Raw genomic sequence first — 18,144 nt, 5'->3', positions numbered from 1 at the left:
CCGTTGCGGAGCACAGGCTCCGGACGCGCAGGCTCAGCGGCCATGGCTCATGGGCCCAGCCGCTCCGCGGCATGTGGGATCTTCCCGGACTGGGGCACGAACCCGTGTCCCCCGCATCGGCAGACGGACTCTCAACCACTGCGCCACCAGGGAAGCCGCCCCCATTCCTTTTTTACCTGTTGCATTCCCTGTGGTCAGCATATCCATATATCTATCCATCATCCACCCACCCATCCATTATCCATCCATCCAACCAACCAACACGTATTAACAGAGCAGCTGCTATATGCCAGGCCTGCTGCTCTTCTTACCTCACCAGCCCTGCCCATACCCTCTATCCCCAGAAGAACTATCATTTCTTCCTTATGATATGATCCTCACCTCTCTTAACACTCACCAGAATCCGTTCTGTGCTCTTTGTTTGCATCATGTTCCCCTCCTATTGCTGGTGAGCTCCTCGGGTTGGAGCGTGTCTTCACTCACTTTGCAGCCTGAGCTCCAGCACAGAGCCTGGCAGTCACGTCTGCTGACTGAGGAGTTCCAGTTTCTCAAACCCTGTCGATTTCTAGTGGTGACTGATGCAGGGACAGAGATGATGGTCTTTTGAAGGAAGACCTGGTAGTTGTGGGGTTTTTTTTCCTGAAAGGAAGTGGATCTAATCTGAGTCTGAGGTGTGACTGTCTCGTCTGGGGAGAGCCTCATGGTCCAGCAGGTCTCCCTGCAGCTCCTCGTCTCCTTTCTCCCCTCACTGTCATGCAGGAGTGGAGGGGACATTGAGGTTGGAACAAGTGAAAGGATGCCGTAAACTTCCATAGAGAGATTGCAAGTGACCTCCAGGATTGGTAAATGTGGATGGTTAAATATGCCTTTGGTGCAGGTTTTATCTCATCCTTTTTTGAGGCAGGTAAGTGGAGGGGAGAGGAACAGAGGCTTTGAGATCTTGGAGGAGACGGATTCTAAGAGCAGTGACACGAATGTGGCATTAGTATTTGGAGAGACATGATTTTGAGCTAAAGGGTTCAATAATTTTGTATTCCTGAGATGTGAACTATAAACTTATCGTAGAAGCTGTAAAAACTTATTGTGAGAATCACAAAGATGAGTCCACTTTCAATGCGAAATAATAAAATGTGGGAAAGGAGACTTAAGACTGACAGGAGGGCAAACTAAAGAAGCAGCAAGGCCTTGGTGCTGCGGTAACATGAGCCTGCTTGAAAAGATGTTGGGGTTTGACCCACACTGCAGCGTGTTAGAAACGTGCTCTTTTCTAATAACAGGAAGAACACGCAGTGTGGAAATAAGAGTTTTGGCCATTGAAACAAACATTTTAATAGTCCTATTTGAGAGTAAAATTTCTTGTGCAAGTATCAGAAGGATAATTAATGACTTCTTTTGCATAACCACTTGGTAGACGTTTATTTCATTGTTGCTGGGGACCTCCACCAGAGGTAGAGGATACATGGAGCTTAGGATGGCAAACAGCCATCAGCTGGGGCTCCAAAAATGTGTAGGGCAGTTAGATTGAGGCTTATTATGACCAGAATATCAGTGACTCTTTATTAATATTTATGAACTCTTTCAACAGTAGTAGTTGTGCACACCTAGGACCAAGCACAGGGGGCCCAGTGGGTAGCAGGGGAACAAGAGCCTCCCTCCTGGAGCTACCATTTCTCCAGAGTAGCTCCAGTCAGGGCATGGGCTCCAGCCTCTTGGGAGCCTGTGCTGATTTGAAGTTGAAGTGTCCACTTTACCTTGACCCTGGTTTCACTTCCCTTTCCAGAGGTGCTTTCTTGATAATTTGGTGAAAACATAATCAGGTAGAACAGTAGCATTGCCCTTCACTTACCTTCATGGACCTGGGTCAAGTTCCTGTTTATCCTGGAATCTCTAGTCCAGGTTGAATATTTCCTCTTAGCCTTTTATAAAAACTAGGAACCTCTGAGATTTTACCCCCACCCCCAATCATCTGTTCCATAGGCTGAATTTTCACAACCTCTTGTTTTCTTTTCAGAAGGTAAGAGGGGCATCTGGTGGAGCTTTACCCAAAAGGAGGAATTCCAAGATTTTTTTAGGTAATGTAAATAGTTATCAATAGTGTGCCTGGATTTTCTGTGTGTGTGTATGTGTGTGCATGTGCATGTTTGATTTGGAATAATAGGTTGTTTATTGCTCTACAATTTAAGGATGAGAGGAACCAATTTAACTCGAGGTGATCTGTCTCCCCTTTATGTTTACCTGGTGGTGAAGAATGTTTACAGCACTCTTGTTGGGTTAGTGATTTGAAGCAATTATGCTGATAGTGACTGGAGAGAAATTGTGATTCTGTTTCTGGCCTCCTTTTTCACTGCCTTTAAAGAAGAGATAGTTTTTCTTTTTTTGATATTAGCCAAACTACAGACTTTTTTTGTATTTCACTATTTTTTCTACTAACGAAATAGTATTTCACTATTTTTTTGTTCTTCCAGGATCCCATGTTGTATTTGGTTGTCATGTTTCCTTAATCCTGTCTCATCTGTGATAGTTCCTCAGACTTTTTTTGTCTTTAATAATTGTGACACTTTTGAAGAGTGCTGGCCAGTTGTTTTGTGGACCGTACCCCAATTTGGTTTATCATGTTACTTCATGATAAGCCTGAGGAAGTGCATTTTTGGCAAGAATACCACACAGGTGATGGGCCCTTCTCAGGGCCTGATATCAGGGGGCACATGAAACTGAGCTGTCTTCACACTGGAGATGTTAACCTCGATTGCTTGGTCAGGTAGTGTCTGCTGGGTTTCTCCACTATGAGATTACAGTATAATTAATAAATATTTTGGGAGTGATACTTGGAGACTATACTAATACTTGTTTTTCCTTAAAGTTTTGCCTGCTAATTTTATCATCCATTAGTGGATCTTGCCTGTAACAGTGATCACTGTGGTGTTTGCTTAATAGTGCTTTTCTGTTTCCCTCATTCAGAAGAGCCAGTTTTGCTCATGCAAATACATACTGACTTCTGTATCATGTACTCATGATCATATTTCTTTTTTATTTAATTAATTTTTATTGCCATATTGTTGCTCTACAATATTGTGTTAGTTTCTACTGTACAGCAAAGTGATGATATTTCATATTAAACTTCTGATATGGTTTTCCCAGGAGAAAAAAGTGGTTTGATAATTTTTGACCAAGCAAGTTTATATCTCTAAATGCCTAGGATTATTGTTTGGAAGGAATTTCAAAATTGTTTGCATATTGTAATTTCATTTGGTAAAGAAAATTTATACACATATATACATATGTGTGTATGTATGTGTATGTGTATCTATATGTGTGTACACGTACGTATGTGTATGTGTGTATATCTGTATTGTACGTACATATAAGTATGTGTATATATATGTATGTGTGTACACACATACTCACATACATATATAACTGAGAGTCTAGTAGAGTCTGACAAAATGTACTCCAAATTGTTAATAGTATTTCACTTTCCTGGTGGTGAAATTGAGGTGATTTTAGTTTTCTTTTTTTGCTTATCTGTATTTAAATTCTTTTTCTGTAATAAAAAGACACATTAATTATTTGACAAGCAAAGCCATTGAAAACAGTCTTGGAGCTGAGTTTCCTTCCCACTTGGATTCTCTGTTACCCTGCACTGGGCCCACCCTTGCTGTCTTTGCTTCTGATTTTCAGCCCATGGTTTTCTTTGTGAGGCTTATCTGCAGTTGGTTTTTCCACACAGGCCAATCTTTCCCACTGCTTGTCATGGCTTTGGACCACAACGCAGATTAAACCAACTAGACTCAGAGCAGCTTAGAATGAGCCAGAAAGCTGAAATGATTGCGTGCATTCTGATGTTTTGGTTATAAGCCTTCGGCTCCCTTCCACAACTAGAGATAATTGATTTCTTCTGAATTAAATGACATTAGCATGGCATTCTTGAATGTGGAAATAATTGAATATTTTGACCTACATTGTTATTTTTCATTATTTTCTTTGGTTGAATAAAGAAGTTAGCTGACCTCTTATCCTTTAACCTTTGTGTCTTTTTTTTTTTTAAAATAAATTAGCTGCTTTTCTTTTCTTTTTTAATTAATTAACTTTTTGGCTGCGTTAGGTCTCTGTTGCTGCCCTCGGGCTTTCTCTATTTGCGGAGAGTGGGGGCTACTCTTTGTTGCGGTGCATGGGCTTCTCACTGCGGAGGCTTCTCTTGTTGCAGAGCATGGGCTCTAGGCGCACAGGCTTCAGTAGTTGTGGCACGCGGGCTCAGTAGTTGTGGCTTGCGGGCTCTAGAGCGCAGGCTCAGTAGTTGCGGCTCACGGGCTTAGTTGCTCTGCGGCATGTGGGATCTTCCCAGACCAGGGAATCAAACCCATGTCCCCTGCATTGGCAGGTGGATTCTTAACCACTGCGCCACCAGGGAAGTCCCTAACCTTTGTGTCTTTTATTCAAAAGACCCTGCAGTTTGATTTCTCTAGTGATCATACTGGTGGTAGCGGATATTGTCAAGTAATTGTTTTAAAAATTAATCCAAATGTAAGCACTGAGGTTTTGTGCTTCATACTGTGTGGACCCCTCCATTGCTTCCTGGGAGAAGTAGCCCACCCTTTCCTTTCAGTTGGACTTTTTCTATAGGCTGCTGTCTGTGTTCTCTCAACATTTCATGTCTTAGAAAGCCACAGGATCTGCCTAAAACTCACAGCCCAGCAAAAATGTTCTATTTGGACTGTACCACTTTTTAAAAAGTTTAAATTTGAATGCCATTGGCACTCTGGGGCTTGTCCTAGGCCCCAGTTCTCTCTATTGTTTTATACTCAGATGCATCACTAATTTATATTAGTAAGGATTAAGTTTTGCAAGCTCTGATTTATACCCCCTTGTAGCTCCCAGTAGCAGGCACTTTTCTCTTGCCACACTGATCACAGCTCTGTTTTCAAGGTGGTGTGGCCTGTAAATTAATTTCAGTGAAAGACTGTATTAGAGCTACCCTGATTTATGTAATTGGAAATGTAAAATATTGGTGAATTTTAATAAAGTAGATGTTTATTTCTCTCATTTCATATAGAGGATGTTGGGAAGCAACAAATCCAGGCTGATGTGATGGCCTCATGTTCATCAGGATCTAAGTTCTTCCCACATTTCTACTTCACCTTCTATCCTGTCCTGTAATTTCTAACCTCATGGACACTTCATGGTCCAAAAATGGCTACTGGGAATCCAGCCATCACATCCCCATTCTGGAAGGCAGGGAAGACAAAGGGGAAAGGACAAAAAAAAAAAATCTAATCTCCCAGGGGATTCAACTTCTTTTTGTCAGCCTTTTCATAGATCCCCATGCAACACTTTAGTTTACACTTCTCTGGTCAGAACTTGGTCACCTGGCTATGGTGTGTGCTGCACAGGAGGCTGGAAAGTAAAGTCTCTTAACTGAATAAAGTGTGTTACTAAGGAAGAAAGGGAGAATGAATACTGGGAGGCAGCTAGTAGCCTCTGCCACAGTTTCCTTCCCTAAAAGGGACATTGGGTTGTCTCTTCATGAAGAGAAGAACTCTCTTGTAGCCTCTTTGTTTCTTTGACTACAAAGTACCTTTTCATTGCTATTGAAATGTAGTTATGATGACCCTTTATCCCCTTCACAAAACACATGCAGATGACTAATGCTTTTTCCTGGATAGAAGCTTTTTATCCCCTTTTACTTAATGACTTTGTGACTAATTCCTTTCCATTGGTTCAACAGTGATATTGAAACCATTGAATCATTTAGTTATGACTTTCAGTATTGATTTTATAAGGGAAACTGAGGCCATTAGCTGGTGCTGAATTGCTTACTCAAGTCTCCTGAGCCTCATTCTACCCCTGCATTCAAGGCACTCTTCCTCCTGATAACCTTGATAGTCATCTACGTGAAACCCCAGTTAAGGGATCCTTCCCTCAGGTCTAGCTTTTGCTGGTAATGTTTTTTAGAATCAACAATGACAATTCTTGGTAATTTTTGAATCATAGAAATTTTATGCTTCTTTTAGGATTTAGGATTTTAAAAATATTCTTTGAATACATAGCACATGGACAAAACTTAAAATTGAAAAGTTATAAGAGCTTCCATAATGAAAAGAAAGTTTTTATCTCTCCCTTCCCTGTCTCCCAGCCACTTAGTTACTCTGCCCAGAGACAAATAATATTTTCTGCTTGTACATCCTTATATATGTTGCGTGTTCTTCCAGCAATAGTCTAGACATATACCATGCTTTTAGACTTTTTTCCTGTAGGCCATGGGGAGCCATTAACACTTTGGTTCCCAAAACTGTGTCCTGAGGCACTCCAGGTTGCCGCAACTAACTCACCGGTAAATCACAGGATATTTTAACTCTTCAAGGGAACACAGTGATGCTTGAACATTGCATGAGAGATTAGCTTGATGTAGTCTCGCTATCCTATACTCCTTTCAGTGACTTCATCTCTTTGTGAAGCTATTTTTTTTAGTGGTTTCTGTGGTAAAAGGCAAGTACTATGTGAAAATAAATGTGGAATGGGAAATAAGGGAGGCAGCGTCTAGTCTGATTCAAAGAGAAGTTCTGCAGTGCCTCACAGTTATACACGTCCCCTTAGTAAGGAATTACAGTTATTTAAGACTGAAATAAAACATTCATTTCCTTTCAATTTATGTGTATTATCTTTTCAAATGGTTCCTAACTTATTAGAACATAAATACGTAATAAGTTGTTTGGACCGAACTACTAAATAAAAAGAACTATCAGGCATTTCTTTTGGTTTAGGGCCAATTCTTGGTATTGTGCAAGAATTGCTGGGATGCTAAAGGGTGCTGGGATGCTAAAGGGTGCTGTGAACTGGGAAAGTGTGGGTAGCTCTGCAATAATGTTTTTAAGCTAGAAAGGGACACCATTAGGCTGTCTTTGGCAAAGATAATTTACAGCGATATGAAAGATTGTGAATTTTGGGAGTAGGCTGATAGAAAACTTACTGTTTGATGAGATGGAAGGAGAGAAGGGGGAATGGAAGGGAGTCTGGGATCTTCAAAGAAATACCCCAGGACTTGTGATGTGATTCTGGCCTAATCTCGTATATCCTATACATTAAAGCTACAAATGTGTGTAGTTGTGTAAAGACCTGCTAATAAATTTAATTAAAAATGCCATATCTTTGGTATGTTATAAAAGTGTTAAATGTAAATTGATGACTAATAAGGACCTGCTGTATAAAAAAATAAATAAAATAAAATTCAAAAAAAAAAGTGTTAAATGTTCACATTTTTATTGACTCCCCTACCGGCCCCCCGCAACTTTCACAGACAGGAGTAAATGAGTCAGTTCTTCCATGTTTGAAGACTGGGATGTCAAAGAGCTACTGCTAAACCTCAGAGAGCTTACATTCCACATTTTTGTCTTTAGCCTTGTCATTCATACTTGATGAAGAACAGGTTGAAAACAGAATATCTGTGGAAAGTTCCAGGAATGGGCCTGTTCAGAAAACTCATCTGCGCCTATAATGACCAGAAGTTTCAAGTAAACTCTATTTTGCTGTTTCCATCTGAAGTAGGTCATTAAGAACAGGGTCTGTGCTCAAGGAAGCTGCCTCTGTACCTTCTCGTGAGGGCGAGCAGTTGGTCAGATTTCACGGCACTGGTGCAGCAGACTGCTCACCTCCAGCACACAAATTAACACCAATACAGTCAGGCCTAGAGCACCCTGAGCCGGGCTTCACTGCCCTAGTTTGATTTAGGGATCCTTTCCTCCGCTGTGCTGCTCCATAGTTACTTCTTGGAATGGCTGTGGTCCCAGCCACTTCTCTCAAGTATCTGAGCAGATCAGTAAGTAGAGTTAAAGAGGAGGTATTTAAAAAAATTTTTTTTATCTTTGTAAAATGTCCCGTCCAGGTATTGCCAGTTAATAGTCCCTGTGGAACGTAGCTGCTGGGAGAGGTTGGGGGGTGCTCGTTCTGCTGGTCCCTAGGCTATGGTTACTCTGTAGTTTCCTCAACTAGATGTTTTGGGATGGTGAGACTCTAATGAGAGAAATTTGGAAATTGTAGATTTACATTTAGGACTGTGGGGTCATGTATATGCAGGAGAAACCTTAGCTTTGTCCCTTAGATTCAGAGTGTAGGTTACCTCTGCTGACTTTTCCCTAAATTGGATTAAGGTTTTTGGGAAAGATCATGGTCCCCTTCCATCCCAGTGAATTAATAATAAAAATAAAAGGAAACTATAAGTGTAAGGAAGCCCCACAAAGCTCTGCCTTTTTGCATGACAGTAGTCTTGCTTTTTTAAACACACATCAGTTACCAATTAAAAAAAACCAAAACCTGTAACAGCCCTTTGGGTGCTCTTGCTTCGCTGTTGTCCTTAAACACGCTGGTATTCTTAACTTCCTAAAGTCTCCTTTCCCAGATGTTTACTGAGTGTGTGGTGTGTGCTGGGCATTGTGCGGGGTCTAGGGATTTAGAAGGTGAATAAGACCCACTTCCTGCACTTAGAGCTTACAGTCTAGAAGCATTTGAAGTTCATATCTTCTCCACACTCAGATCACATAGAAGATCCCCCATGATATCCTGGTCCTCCTGAAACTGACTTCAGGATTGCTTTGGAGCTGGGCAACCAAAGGGAAGGGAGGTCACTTGTGCTTTTGTTAGTTGTCAGGAGCGTAGAGAAGAGATGACAGTGATGGCGAGGGTGATGGTAGGGGTGATGGCAGCTATCTGTGGACCCCCTAACACCTACCAGATCCTAACTAGGTACCTTAAAACCTTATCTTCTTTAATCCTCTCAAAAGTCTTAGGGGGTAGATAATATTATCCATAGCCTACTCATGAGGAAAATGAACTTGGAAAGAACTTGCCCAGGCTTCCATAGCTGGTCAATGTCAGGGTGGGATTTTTTTGGGGGGCTTTAGTTTATCATTGTTTTTGGCCAGGTAAGATTTTTTTTTTTTTTTTTTTTTTTTTTGCGGTATGCGGGCCTCTCACTGTTGTGGCCTCTCCCGTTGTGGAGCACAGGCTCTGGACGCACAGGCTCAGTGGCCATGGCTCACGTGGGCCCAGCCGCTCCGCGGCATGTGGGATCTTCCCGGATTGGGGCACGAACCCGTGTCCCCTGCATCAGCAGGCAGACTCTCAACCACTGCGCCACCAGGGAAGCCCTGGCCAGGTAAGATTTGAATTAGCATTAAGTGCAGATGTTTTCTCTGGAAAAAAGACATTTAGATAATGTGTTATATGAGCTGACTGTGTACACAAAACCAAACGATTTATACTTTGGTTACTTAAACTCATTATACACAATATAATAAAGAAAAATTTAAGAATAAATTTCATCCATTCATTCTTTTCTTTTTTCTTTTTTTTTTTGGCCATGCTCTGCTGCTTGTGGGATCTTAGTTCCCTGACTAGGGATTGAACCCGCGCCCTTGTCAGTGAAAGCGTGGAGTCCTAACCGCTGGACCGCCACGGAATTCCCCATTCATTATTTTCATTTGTTCGGATTTTCTTCGAATTTCTGTCTATGACCATAACTACTACAAAGTTGTCTTTTCAGTGAAGGTGAATTTTGTATTTTTAGCATTAACATGGCATAAACATTTCCATGTTTTACATAGTCTAAAAAAATATCATTTAAGTAATAGTCTAGTGGGTTCAACACCATTCCTTGTTTTAAAAATATTTGGCTGCGCCGGGTCTTAGTTGCGGCATGCAGGGTTTTTAGTTGTGACATTCAAACTCTTGGTTGTGGCGTGTGGGATCTAGTTCCCTGACCAGGGATCAAACCTGGGCCCCCTGCATTGGGAGTGTGGAGTCTTAGACACTGGACCACCAGGGAAGTCCCAGCATCATTCTCATTGAACACTTAGGTTATAATTTTTAAAAACTACAGGTATTGGGGCATTCAGATTTTTATAACATAGAATGTCTGTCTTTGAGTCATTTTCTTTAAATAAATGCCTTTAGTTACTACTTAAACTCTTAGACTGTTCTTTAACATTGCCTTTTGTCAAAATAACCTCTTATGGCTATCTAACAATGTTGTTTGTTTATTTTGGCATTTCTGATTCTTATTATTTAGAGTCTTTTATCAAAATGTGTAGACTGCATTTTAGCTGTATCTCATTTTCCACTTAAAACTGCTCTCCCTTTGAGAATTTAAGAGCAGAACTGTACATAAAAAGATTCCAGGTTGAGGCATACAACAAGGTAGTAACAGAATCTAGATCCTTTGGTTCTCAGCTGGCTGCTTCATCTAGTAAAATAACTTTCTCCTGTTTATAGAGCCTGTATCCGTGTACCTGTTTGTGTGTGGGTGTTTGTGTGTGTGTGTGTGTGTGTGTGTGTGTGTGTGTGTGTGTGTGAGAAGATGGCTTGAGAGCTGTTTGTCACCATAGTTCCAAATGTCTAAATATACAAACATGATCTGGGATTCTGGTATCCATGTGAATGCAAGGCTGAAATGTGCATGTAAATATTGTGACAGGACATTTCCTTGAGCCTTTTTGCCTAACCTTTTCCAGAGATGAGCCAAGTAAAGAGGTGATGACTTGATAGATAACAGGCCAGACTTTCTTATTGAAAATTCTCCACTGCCTGAGGACAACAGGACCACTTATATTATGGGGTTTCCCCCTCTGGCTTACTAGGCAGTATTTCCACAACTCTTAGCAGGGAGGGAGAGGATGGGGGAGATAGAGACAGAGGGAGGGAAATTGAGATTTTATTTTAAAATAATTGTTACCATTTATTGACAACCTGTTATGTGCCAGGTCTCTTGTTTACAATTTCTTATTTATTCTCCATATAAACTGTGTGAGATAAGTGTTATCTCCATTCTACAGATGAGGCCTGTGACTTGCCCAAAGAAACATTAAACTTTGGACCCGGAGTTGAACCTAGGTTTATCTATTCTCAAACCCATGTACTTTCTTCTGTTGTGTTGTAAGAAACATTCCAACCCATTCTTGTGCAATCAGGAGTCAGGTACCCGACAAATCATAATGACCAGGCTATTCCTTTAAACGTCTCTAAGAATTGAACATCTAGCACAAATGTCTATTTTAACTGTAAAGCTTACTGATATGACTTAGTCTTCTTTATACATCTGTCCCTTGAAGATAAGTGTGTATAACTTAGGAAGGATGGAAAGGCCTCCTCTTCCTGGCTTGGGGCAGATGGATGGCTGAATTGTAAATGCCGCTCCCTTGGTTTGTCAGCCCTGTGGATATCTGGCTTTCCCAGTGAGTGCTGCCTTGGTGTGGAATATTCTTTCTTCACTTCTTGTTCTTTGTTTTTGTTTTCTCCTCAGATCTAGATACTGATGACGATTTAAATAGCGACGACTATGAATATGAAGATGAAGCCAAACTTGTTATATTCCCAGACCACTATGAAATAGCACTACCAAATATTGAGGAGTTACCAGCCCTGGTCAGTGAGTGTGCACGGCTGCTAGCTAGATGCGCGTGACTCTCTGTGTCAGGTGTGTGTGTGTGTGTGTGCGTGCAGTGTGTGTGCGCTGGGCGGTGGGGAGGGCGGGGTGAATGAGAGAGGAGGGGAGGAAGGAGTAGGAACAGAGGCAGATGGCTTCTCCTCCGTGAAGAGGGCCTCGCAGGTTCCCTTTCAGTGACACTGGGCCGTATACACTCCGCTGCCTGTTACTTCCAGTGCTGTTTGGGCTTCACTGCTCACTGGCCGGCCTGCTCCAGGTGGGCTGGCCTCTTCCCACCTGTGAACCACAGTCTGGTGCTTAGATTTTCAAATTGTGCCCCCGAGATGTGCAGGGACTGCTGGAGAGGGGTTGTCTTCTGATCAGGGACGCCTAAAATTTTTCTCTCTCCTTCATGTTGGCCTTCCATGTAAAATTTTGTTTGGGAAACATAAAAGAATTCCACCGAGAAACAACAGCAACACGATTATGAAAATAACCCAATATTTACAAATCACAGGTCTCCAGGAGCTCTGTGATAATGTGTTCCTTTGAGGATGAAGACTGCTTTCTAGGTTTTAGAATTTAGGTTTAGTGGTGAGTTCTTTCCCCTTTCCTTCCCTTCTTTTTTGTGGAGCAACTTTTGTCTTCCTGAACAACTTAAAGCTGGTGGCGGTGGTGTAAGGAAGTCAGGCTCCGTTTTACTTTGATTCTCGAATCCTGTGGGGACCCAGACCATTTTCCTGCTCTTCCCTCATTTCCTGTATTGTCTCTGCTGCTCCATCCTTTCCTATGTTCCCTTTCCTTTCTTTTCCTCTTTTCTACTCGGTTGCATCCTGACTTCACAGAGCCTGGCTGCAGATAGCAGAGTTAGACATTCCAGTTCATTTTTTCCCCTCCTCAAGCTTTGCTAGAACCAAAGCCAGGTCTTTAGGTCCCTGATTCTTTCAGATGCTGTGTGACTCTGTCTACAGTCCCCTGCTCATGTGCCCCTGCCAAGAGGGGACGTTTGTGCTTGGGATTCCCATGTCATTAGGGACCAGGTTGCCACCATTCAGCCTCTTTTGCCTCTGATCTACTTTATACCTAAACATAAGACCATAGAAGTGAAAAATTTGTGTATTAAGCTATCGTAGCTCTTTCCTCGAATTATTTGATATAGCATATCTTTTTTAGTACCAAATGCATACGTTTTAGCAATGTGTACAGAATTAAATTACCTCTGCTTTCTCCAGTTCCCTGTGTCACTAATGTGGCTGTGATCAAGGACAAAACATATGGACAAAATGGTCTTACCCCGTGCCATTACTTGATATTATATACTAAAGCTTATATCTGTATATAGCTGACAGTTCTCACTGCCCTTGTTTAATATAACTCTTGAGTCTGCTGTCAAAAAAGAAGCACATTGTGAATGACTGTCATGAGAAATGATTTTTCTCACTCCCTTATGAAGAAAAAGTCGTTATGTGAGAAAAGTTAATGAGAGCCTTTAAGTACTTTTCATTATTCTTATATTGAGAATATAATCCTAAGTGTGAACATTTTTACAGAAAAGTGAAGTGTCATAGAAATCCATATCCAGCAATATATATTATAATTTTTAATACAGAGTCTTTTAGAATTAAGAAATACTTTAAGAATTAAAAAAAAGAGAGAATTGTTTGGAAGTTGAGGCGGGGAGATAGAAGGAAAAGCCTGATTTATTTATCTGATGGTAACTGGTAAGATTTCTCTATGTGAAAGATGCTAGTTACTATAATTTCTTTTCATGCTGTTGCTACATTTTTGGTGTTTGATAATTCTTTTTCAGCTTTTAAATAACAAAAATTATTGAACTCACCCAACTAGCTGACTCTTCGTCATCTCTTGAGTTTCTCAGCACAAAAGAAAGAAATCAGTTTCAAATAGGTACTCTGTAGATTGTACCAGAAAGTTCAACTGCCTCTTAGTGTTACAGGGGTCACAGAGACATAGTGTTTGGGACTCAGTAGGGATCTTAGAGCCTGAAATCTAATGCCTCATTTTAGAGTCAGGAGCTCAAGCCTTGGTGTGCTTGTAATTGGTTAGCAACTAGCTCCCTGGGGGCAAAGCCCTGCATTGTAAGGTTTGCTGATTTCCATGGTGTAAATACTCCCATTTCAGGCTAACATGTCACCTAATGCAGTGTTGAGAAGAGATGTGTAGTAGGACATCCTCACATAGCGTTTTCACCGTTCGCGTAATGTGGATGTAAGTGACCTCAAGAGCATATAGATTAGTTATTAAGATAGAGTAACACAACTAGGGAGTGAAGAGTTTTGAATATTTGTTACCTTTTAAAAATATACTTGTGAGCTAATAGAATTTAATTTTTAATAATGGCTGTGTTTAACAACGCTCTTGCAGAATTTCTTAAAATTTAACAAGTCTGTAAGCCAGTTTGAGCCAATTCCAGAACACCCCTGTACTTGAGATAATTCACAGTATAATTATAGGATAATGGATCCTGACCTTCATCTATGATCCATAAAAAGGGCCTCTAAGTGATTTTAGGTGGTATTCTGAAAACACTAGGTCAGTGTTTTATAACGTCCTAGACGATTAAGGAAATTTTGTTGAGTGTCACCAGGAAGGATATTCAAAGAAAAGAGAGAATATTATATTCTTATTATTATCACTGTGCATTGCAAACTAGAACACTTAAAAAAGACCTAATAGGGTGGAGAAGATTCAGAGGAGGACAGGGAAGGGATAGAGGTAGTCAGTGAAACAACAAAGAGGTTGTAACAGACCAGACTGAAAAGATTAGGATGTGTAGCCAGAAGTGCTAAGGCAGCATGGCCCAAACCCATAAAATCAGGAAGAGGCTCATGGTGAACTCAACCTTGTTTTCTAGGGGTATTACTGGAAGGGTGTGGGAGATGAATTTTGATAATTGAAAGGAAAGGCTACTTATATAACATTTCTTGTGGGAGATGAATGGGAATATTTTTAAAAAGGTTTAGAGAAGGGTAAGATAGGGGAAGGGGGAATTAAGAGGTACAAACTACTAGGTATAAAATAAATAAAATACAAGGATATAATGTACAGCACAGGGAATATAACCAATATTTTATAATAACTCTAAATGGAGTATAAGCTATAAAAATATCAGATTACTATGTTGTACACCTGAAACTAATATAACATTGTAAATCAAGTAAAAAACTTCTATCAAATAAACACCTCCCCCCCCAAGAAAAAGAGGTTTAAATATATTTATGAATGCCTGATTGCCTGATCTGTAATGGAGTATAAGCTTTTTGAGGGCAGGGACCTTTTCCTTTTCCTGACTGAGGGTAGCCCAGTGTAGTCAATTGGTAGTGTTTAGTATAACCTTGGAGAGTTTTAAGCTGGAGAAGCATGGGATCTAATGTTCACAGCAGATCACTGGCTGCCAGGCAGAGAAGAGGAAGCAAGAGTGGGAGAAAGGAGATGGTAAGGAGGCTGCTGTGTGGCCATTCGGGTGAGCTGGGACGATGGCTGAACAAGGATGGGTATGGCCGAAATCAAGAAGAGGTAGACTGCAAATAGATTTTGGATGTAGGACTGATAGGAATTGCTCAGGGCCTGGGTGAGGGTGGAAGTGGGATGGCAGCTGAGGGAACTTCCTCCATTGTCTCTATTTTTTTTTTTCCTTGTAGCTTATTTTATTTTATTGGAGTATAGTTGCTTTACAATGTTGTGTTAGTTTCTGCTGTACAGCAAAGTGAATCAGTTATACGTGTATATGTATCCACTCTTTTTTAGATTTCCTTCCCATTTAGGTCACCACAGAGCATGTCTCTTAATCTATTCTGGGGTCCGTTGTCAGTGCTACCTAGAGGAAAATATTCTGTATGAAGTTCAGCTAACTGTACAGGATGCTAGTGATGTAGAATACAGATTTTTGTTAAAAATTGTTTTTCAGACAGTTCAATGGCTTTTATTATATTCAGAGTTGGGCATCCGTCACAACTATCTCATTTCCCTCTAGTCTCTGGCAATCACTAATGTACTTTGTGTCTCTGTGGATTTGCCTATTCTGGACATTCCATACAAAAGTGTTGCGGTCCGGGAGCCACACGCCTGGAGTCGAGTTCCCCGGTAAATGCGACCCGTGTCCCAACCAAGGACACCCGAGAATCACCAACACCAAGCAGAAAGATTAGCAAAGGATTTATACAAGTATAGAAGCTTACACAAACTGTCCGGACAGGGTCCCACTCAGAGAGAAGTGAGTGAGACCCCGACTAACAGTCGGGCGAGGCTTTTATACCCTTCACAGGGCAGGAAGTCCCCAAGGGGGGAGGGAGCTGTTTAATTTTGAATCAGCCAATGAGGAACCCGGTTCTTCCCGCCCCAAGCAAGCAAGCAAGTTTCTTACAGAAGCCAAAATGTGCTGTTAGCCCTGAAGCTGTTCTTTCGTTTCTTTCATCACAAAAGGAATCATACAATACATGGTTCTTTGTGGGTGGCTTTGTTTTTACTTAGCATATATTTTCAAGATCCATCCATGTTGTAGCATGTATCATTCCTTTTTATTGCTGAATAACGTTTCATTGTATCAAAATACAATACTTTATCCATTTATCATTAATGGGCATTTGGGTCATTTCTACTTTTGGCTATTACAAATAATGCTTCTATGAACATTTATGTATAAGTTTTTGCGTGGATACGTATTTCTATTTATCTTGGGTGTATACCTAGGATTGGAATTGCTGGGTCATATGGTAACTCTGTTTAACCATTTGAGGACCTGCCAAATTATTTTCCAAAGTGGCTGCACCATTTTACATTCTCATCAGAATATGTTTTTAAGGAGAGTTAGAAATAGCTTATAGCATTAAGCAAGTAGCGAATGTGGCGAGAGGCATATATCCAGAATCAGTGGGGTTTGGGAGAAAGCAGAGAGTCCGCCCTCCCCCTTAGTCAGTCGGTGCCAAGCCAGGCATCACAGATTTGCTCATGATGTGGGCTGATCTGACACAGAGACATCCAGGCATGTCCCCATCCAGTGTCACATTTGCACTAGATTAAGAATTGGAGCCATGCTGCTTGCATTTCATTCAGGTGCCCTTGACCACATATCATTGTGTGATGAGTTGAGGTTATTGGTTGTCTGGGTGTATATTTGTTAAGAGTAAAACACACCACTTGGGTAAATCCTAGGCATACCTGTTGCTAATTTCACCCTTGTAAATTGTTCACCTTATACTTTGCACTCCACTTGCTAAGAGGTAGCAATTGTTAAATCTGACTCTTATGCTTGGGTTTACAAACTGGATTTGGTTCTTTGCTATCTTGTGTCATTGTTACTATTGCAAACTCCAGGCCAGGATAAAACCTAGCTAGATCCAGGGAGAATGTGCTGGAGTCAGGAAACTAGCATCTTGCTCTCGTGGTAACTGAGCTATTTGAATTTTCTTAAATTAAGCTGTATTTATTAATAAACTTTAAAATTCATTTTATAGAAGTTTCTGTCCTCTCAAGCTGTTTTAATATATCACATCTGTATTTGTCTTACAGGTAACAATTGCTTGTGATGCAGTTCTCAGCTCAAAATCTCCATACAGAAAGCAGGACCCAGATACGTGGGAAAATGAATTGCCAGTGTCCAAATATGCAAATAACCTCACCCAGTTAGACAACGGAGTCAGAATTCCTCCAAGGTGAGGGTCAGACAGCAAAATGGAACTTTCCCCCCCAAAACAGGCCAAAGGAATATTTATTTTTCTACCTCTTCACTGAATTAGCAATTATATCTTTTCTTATCAGATGCCTTTTATTAAAAATAAGCTTGGGACTTCCCTGGTGACACAGTGGTTAAGAATCCACCTGCCAACGCAGGGGTCACAGGTTTGAGCCCTGGTCCGGAAAGATCCCACATGCCGCAGAGCATCTAAGCTCGTGCGCCACAGCTACTGAGCGTGTGCTCTAGAGCCCTCGAGCCACAACTACTGAAGCCCGCGTGCCTAGAGCCCGTGCTCCGCAACAAGAGAAGCCACCGCGATGAGAAGCCCATGCACCGCAATGAAGAGTAGCCCCTGCTTGCTGCAACTAGAGGAAGCCTGCACACAGCAATGAAGACCTAACACAGCCAAAAATAATTAATTAATTATTTTAAAAATTAATTAATTAAAAAAAAGCTCAAAACTTCTCTCTAGAATTATCTCTACCTTTGTAGTAGACGCTGACCATGGCCAGCCCCTGCCCTGGAGCCTATCCCCACCCTAAGGCCTCCGGTTGTGAGCACCCGCAGCTCCTCGCTTGAGGGCTTTCTCTGCCTGCCCGAGCCAGGTAGGCCAGTGCACCGGACAGTCAGAAACGCTGCAGAGCCGTGCTCCCTCCTGTGCTCCTGGAACAGCCCTCAGCCAGTGACTGTGGAGTGGAGGGACGAACACCCTAGATCCCTATGCTCAGGTTGGGTAACTGTCTCCTGGAGTTCCCCAGCTGGACTGAGCCCCAGTGGCCCATGGGGTCATCTGCTTGTTCACAGTCCCTGCACTGGCTTCCTGCCCTTTCAGTCTCTCTTCCCTCACTCCCTTAGGGTGCTTCCTGGGATAGCCTCCCAAATGAGCTGTTTGCATTCAAATCTTTGTCTCAGAGTCTGCTTCTGGGGCACCCAACTTACAAAGACGGACAATAGTCTTTGCTTGTCACATTTTGGCTGGAATGCCCTTTAGGCTCCTTTTGCACCTCCTGTAATCAGATGCCAGTGTGTTTCCAGAGGC

The 18,144-nt window shown here is 41.6% G+C and overlaps 1 protein-coding gene across 2 annotated transcripts in view; it reads left to right on the top strand.

Moving 5' to 3' along the window:
* USP13 (ubiquitin specific peptidase 13) overlaps window positions 1-18,144 on the top strand; it is a 118,224-nt gene that overhangs the window by 28,397 nt on the left and 71,683 nt on the right. For both annotated transcript variants that reach the window (XM_007466674.1, XM_007466673.1), the window contains exons 3-5: window positions 2,012-2,072; window positions 11,288-11,409; window positions 16,940-17,082. In XM_007466674.1, the coding sequence (XP_007466736.1) occupies window positions 2,012-2,072; window positions 11,288-11,409; window positions 16,940-17,082 (326 nt within the window). The remainder of the gene's footprint in view (window positions 1-2,011; window positions 2,073-11,287; window positions 11,410-16,939; window positions 17,083-18,144) is intronic.

This window comes from Lipotes vexillifer, unplaced genomic scaffold, assembly GCF_000442215.2.
Source record: "Lipotes vexillifer unplaced genomic scaffold, Lipotes_vexillifer_v1.1 scaffold258, whole genome shotgun sequence".
Classification (NCBI taxonomy): domain Eukaryota; kingdom Metazoa; phylum Chordata; class Mammalia; order Artiodactyla; family Lipotidae; genus Lipotes; species Lipotes vexillifer.
The sequence above is the reverse complement of the archived record's forward strand: the minus strand, read 5'-3'. Positions and strand labels throughout refer to the sequence as shown.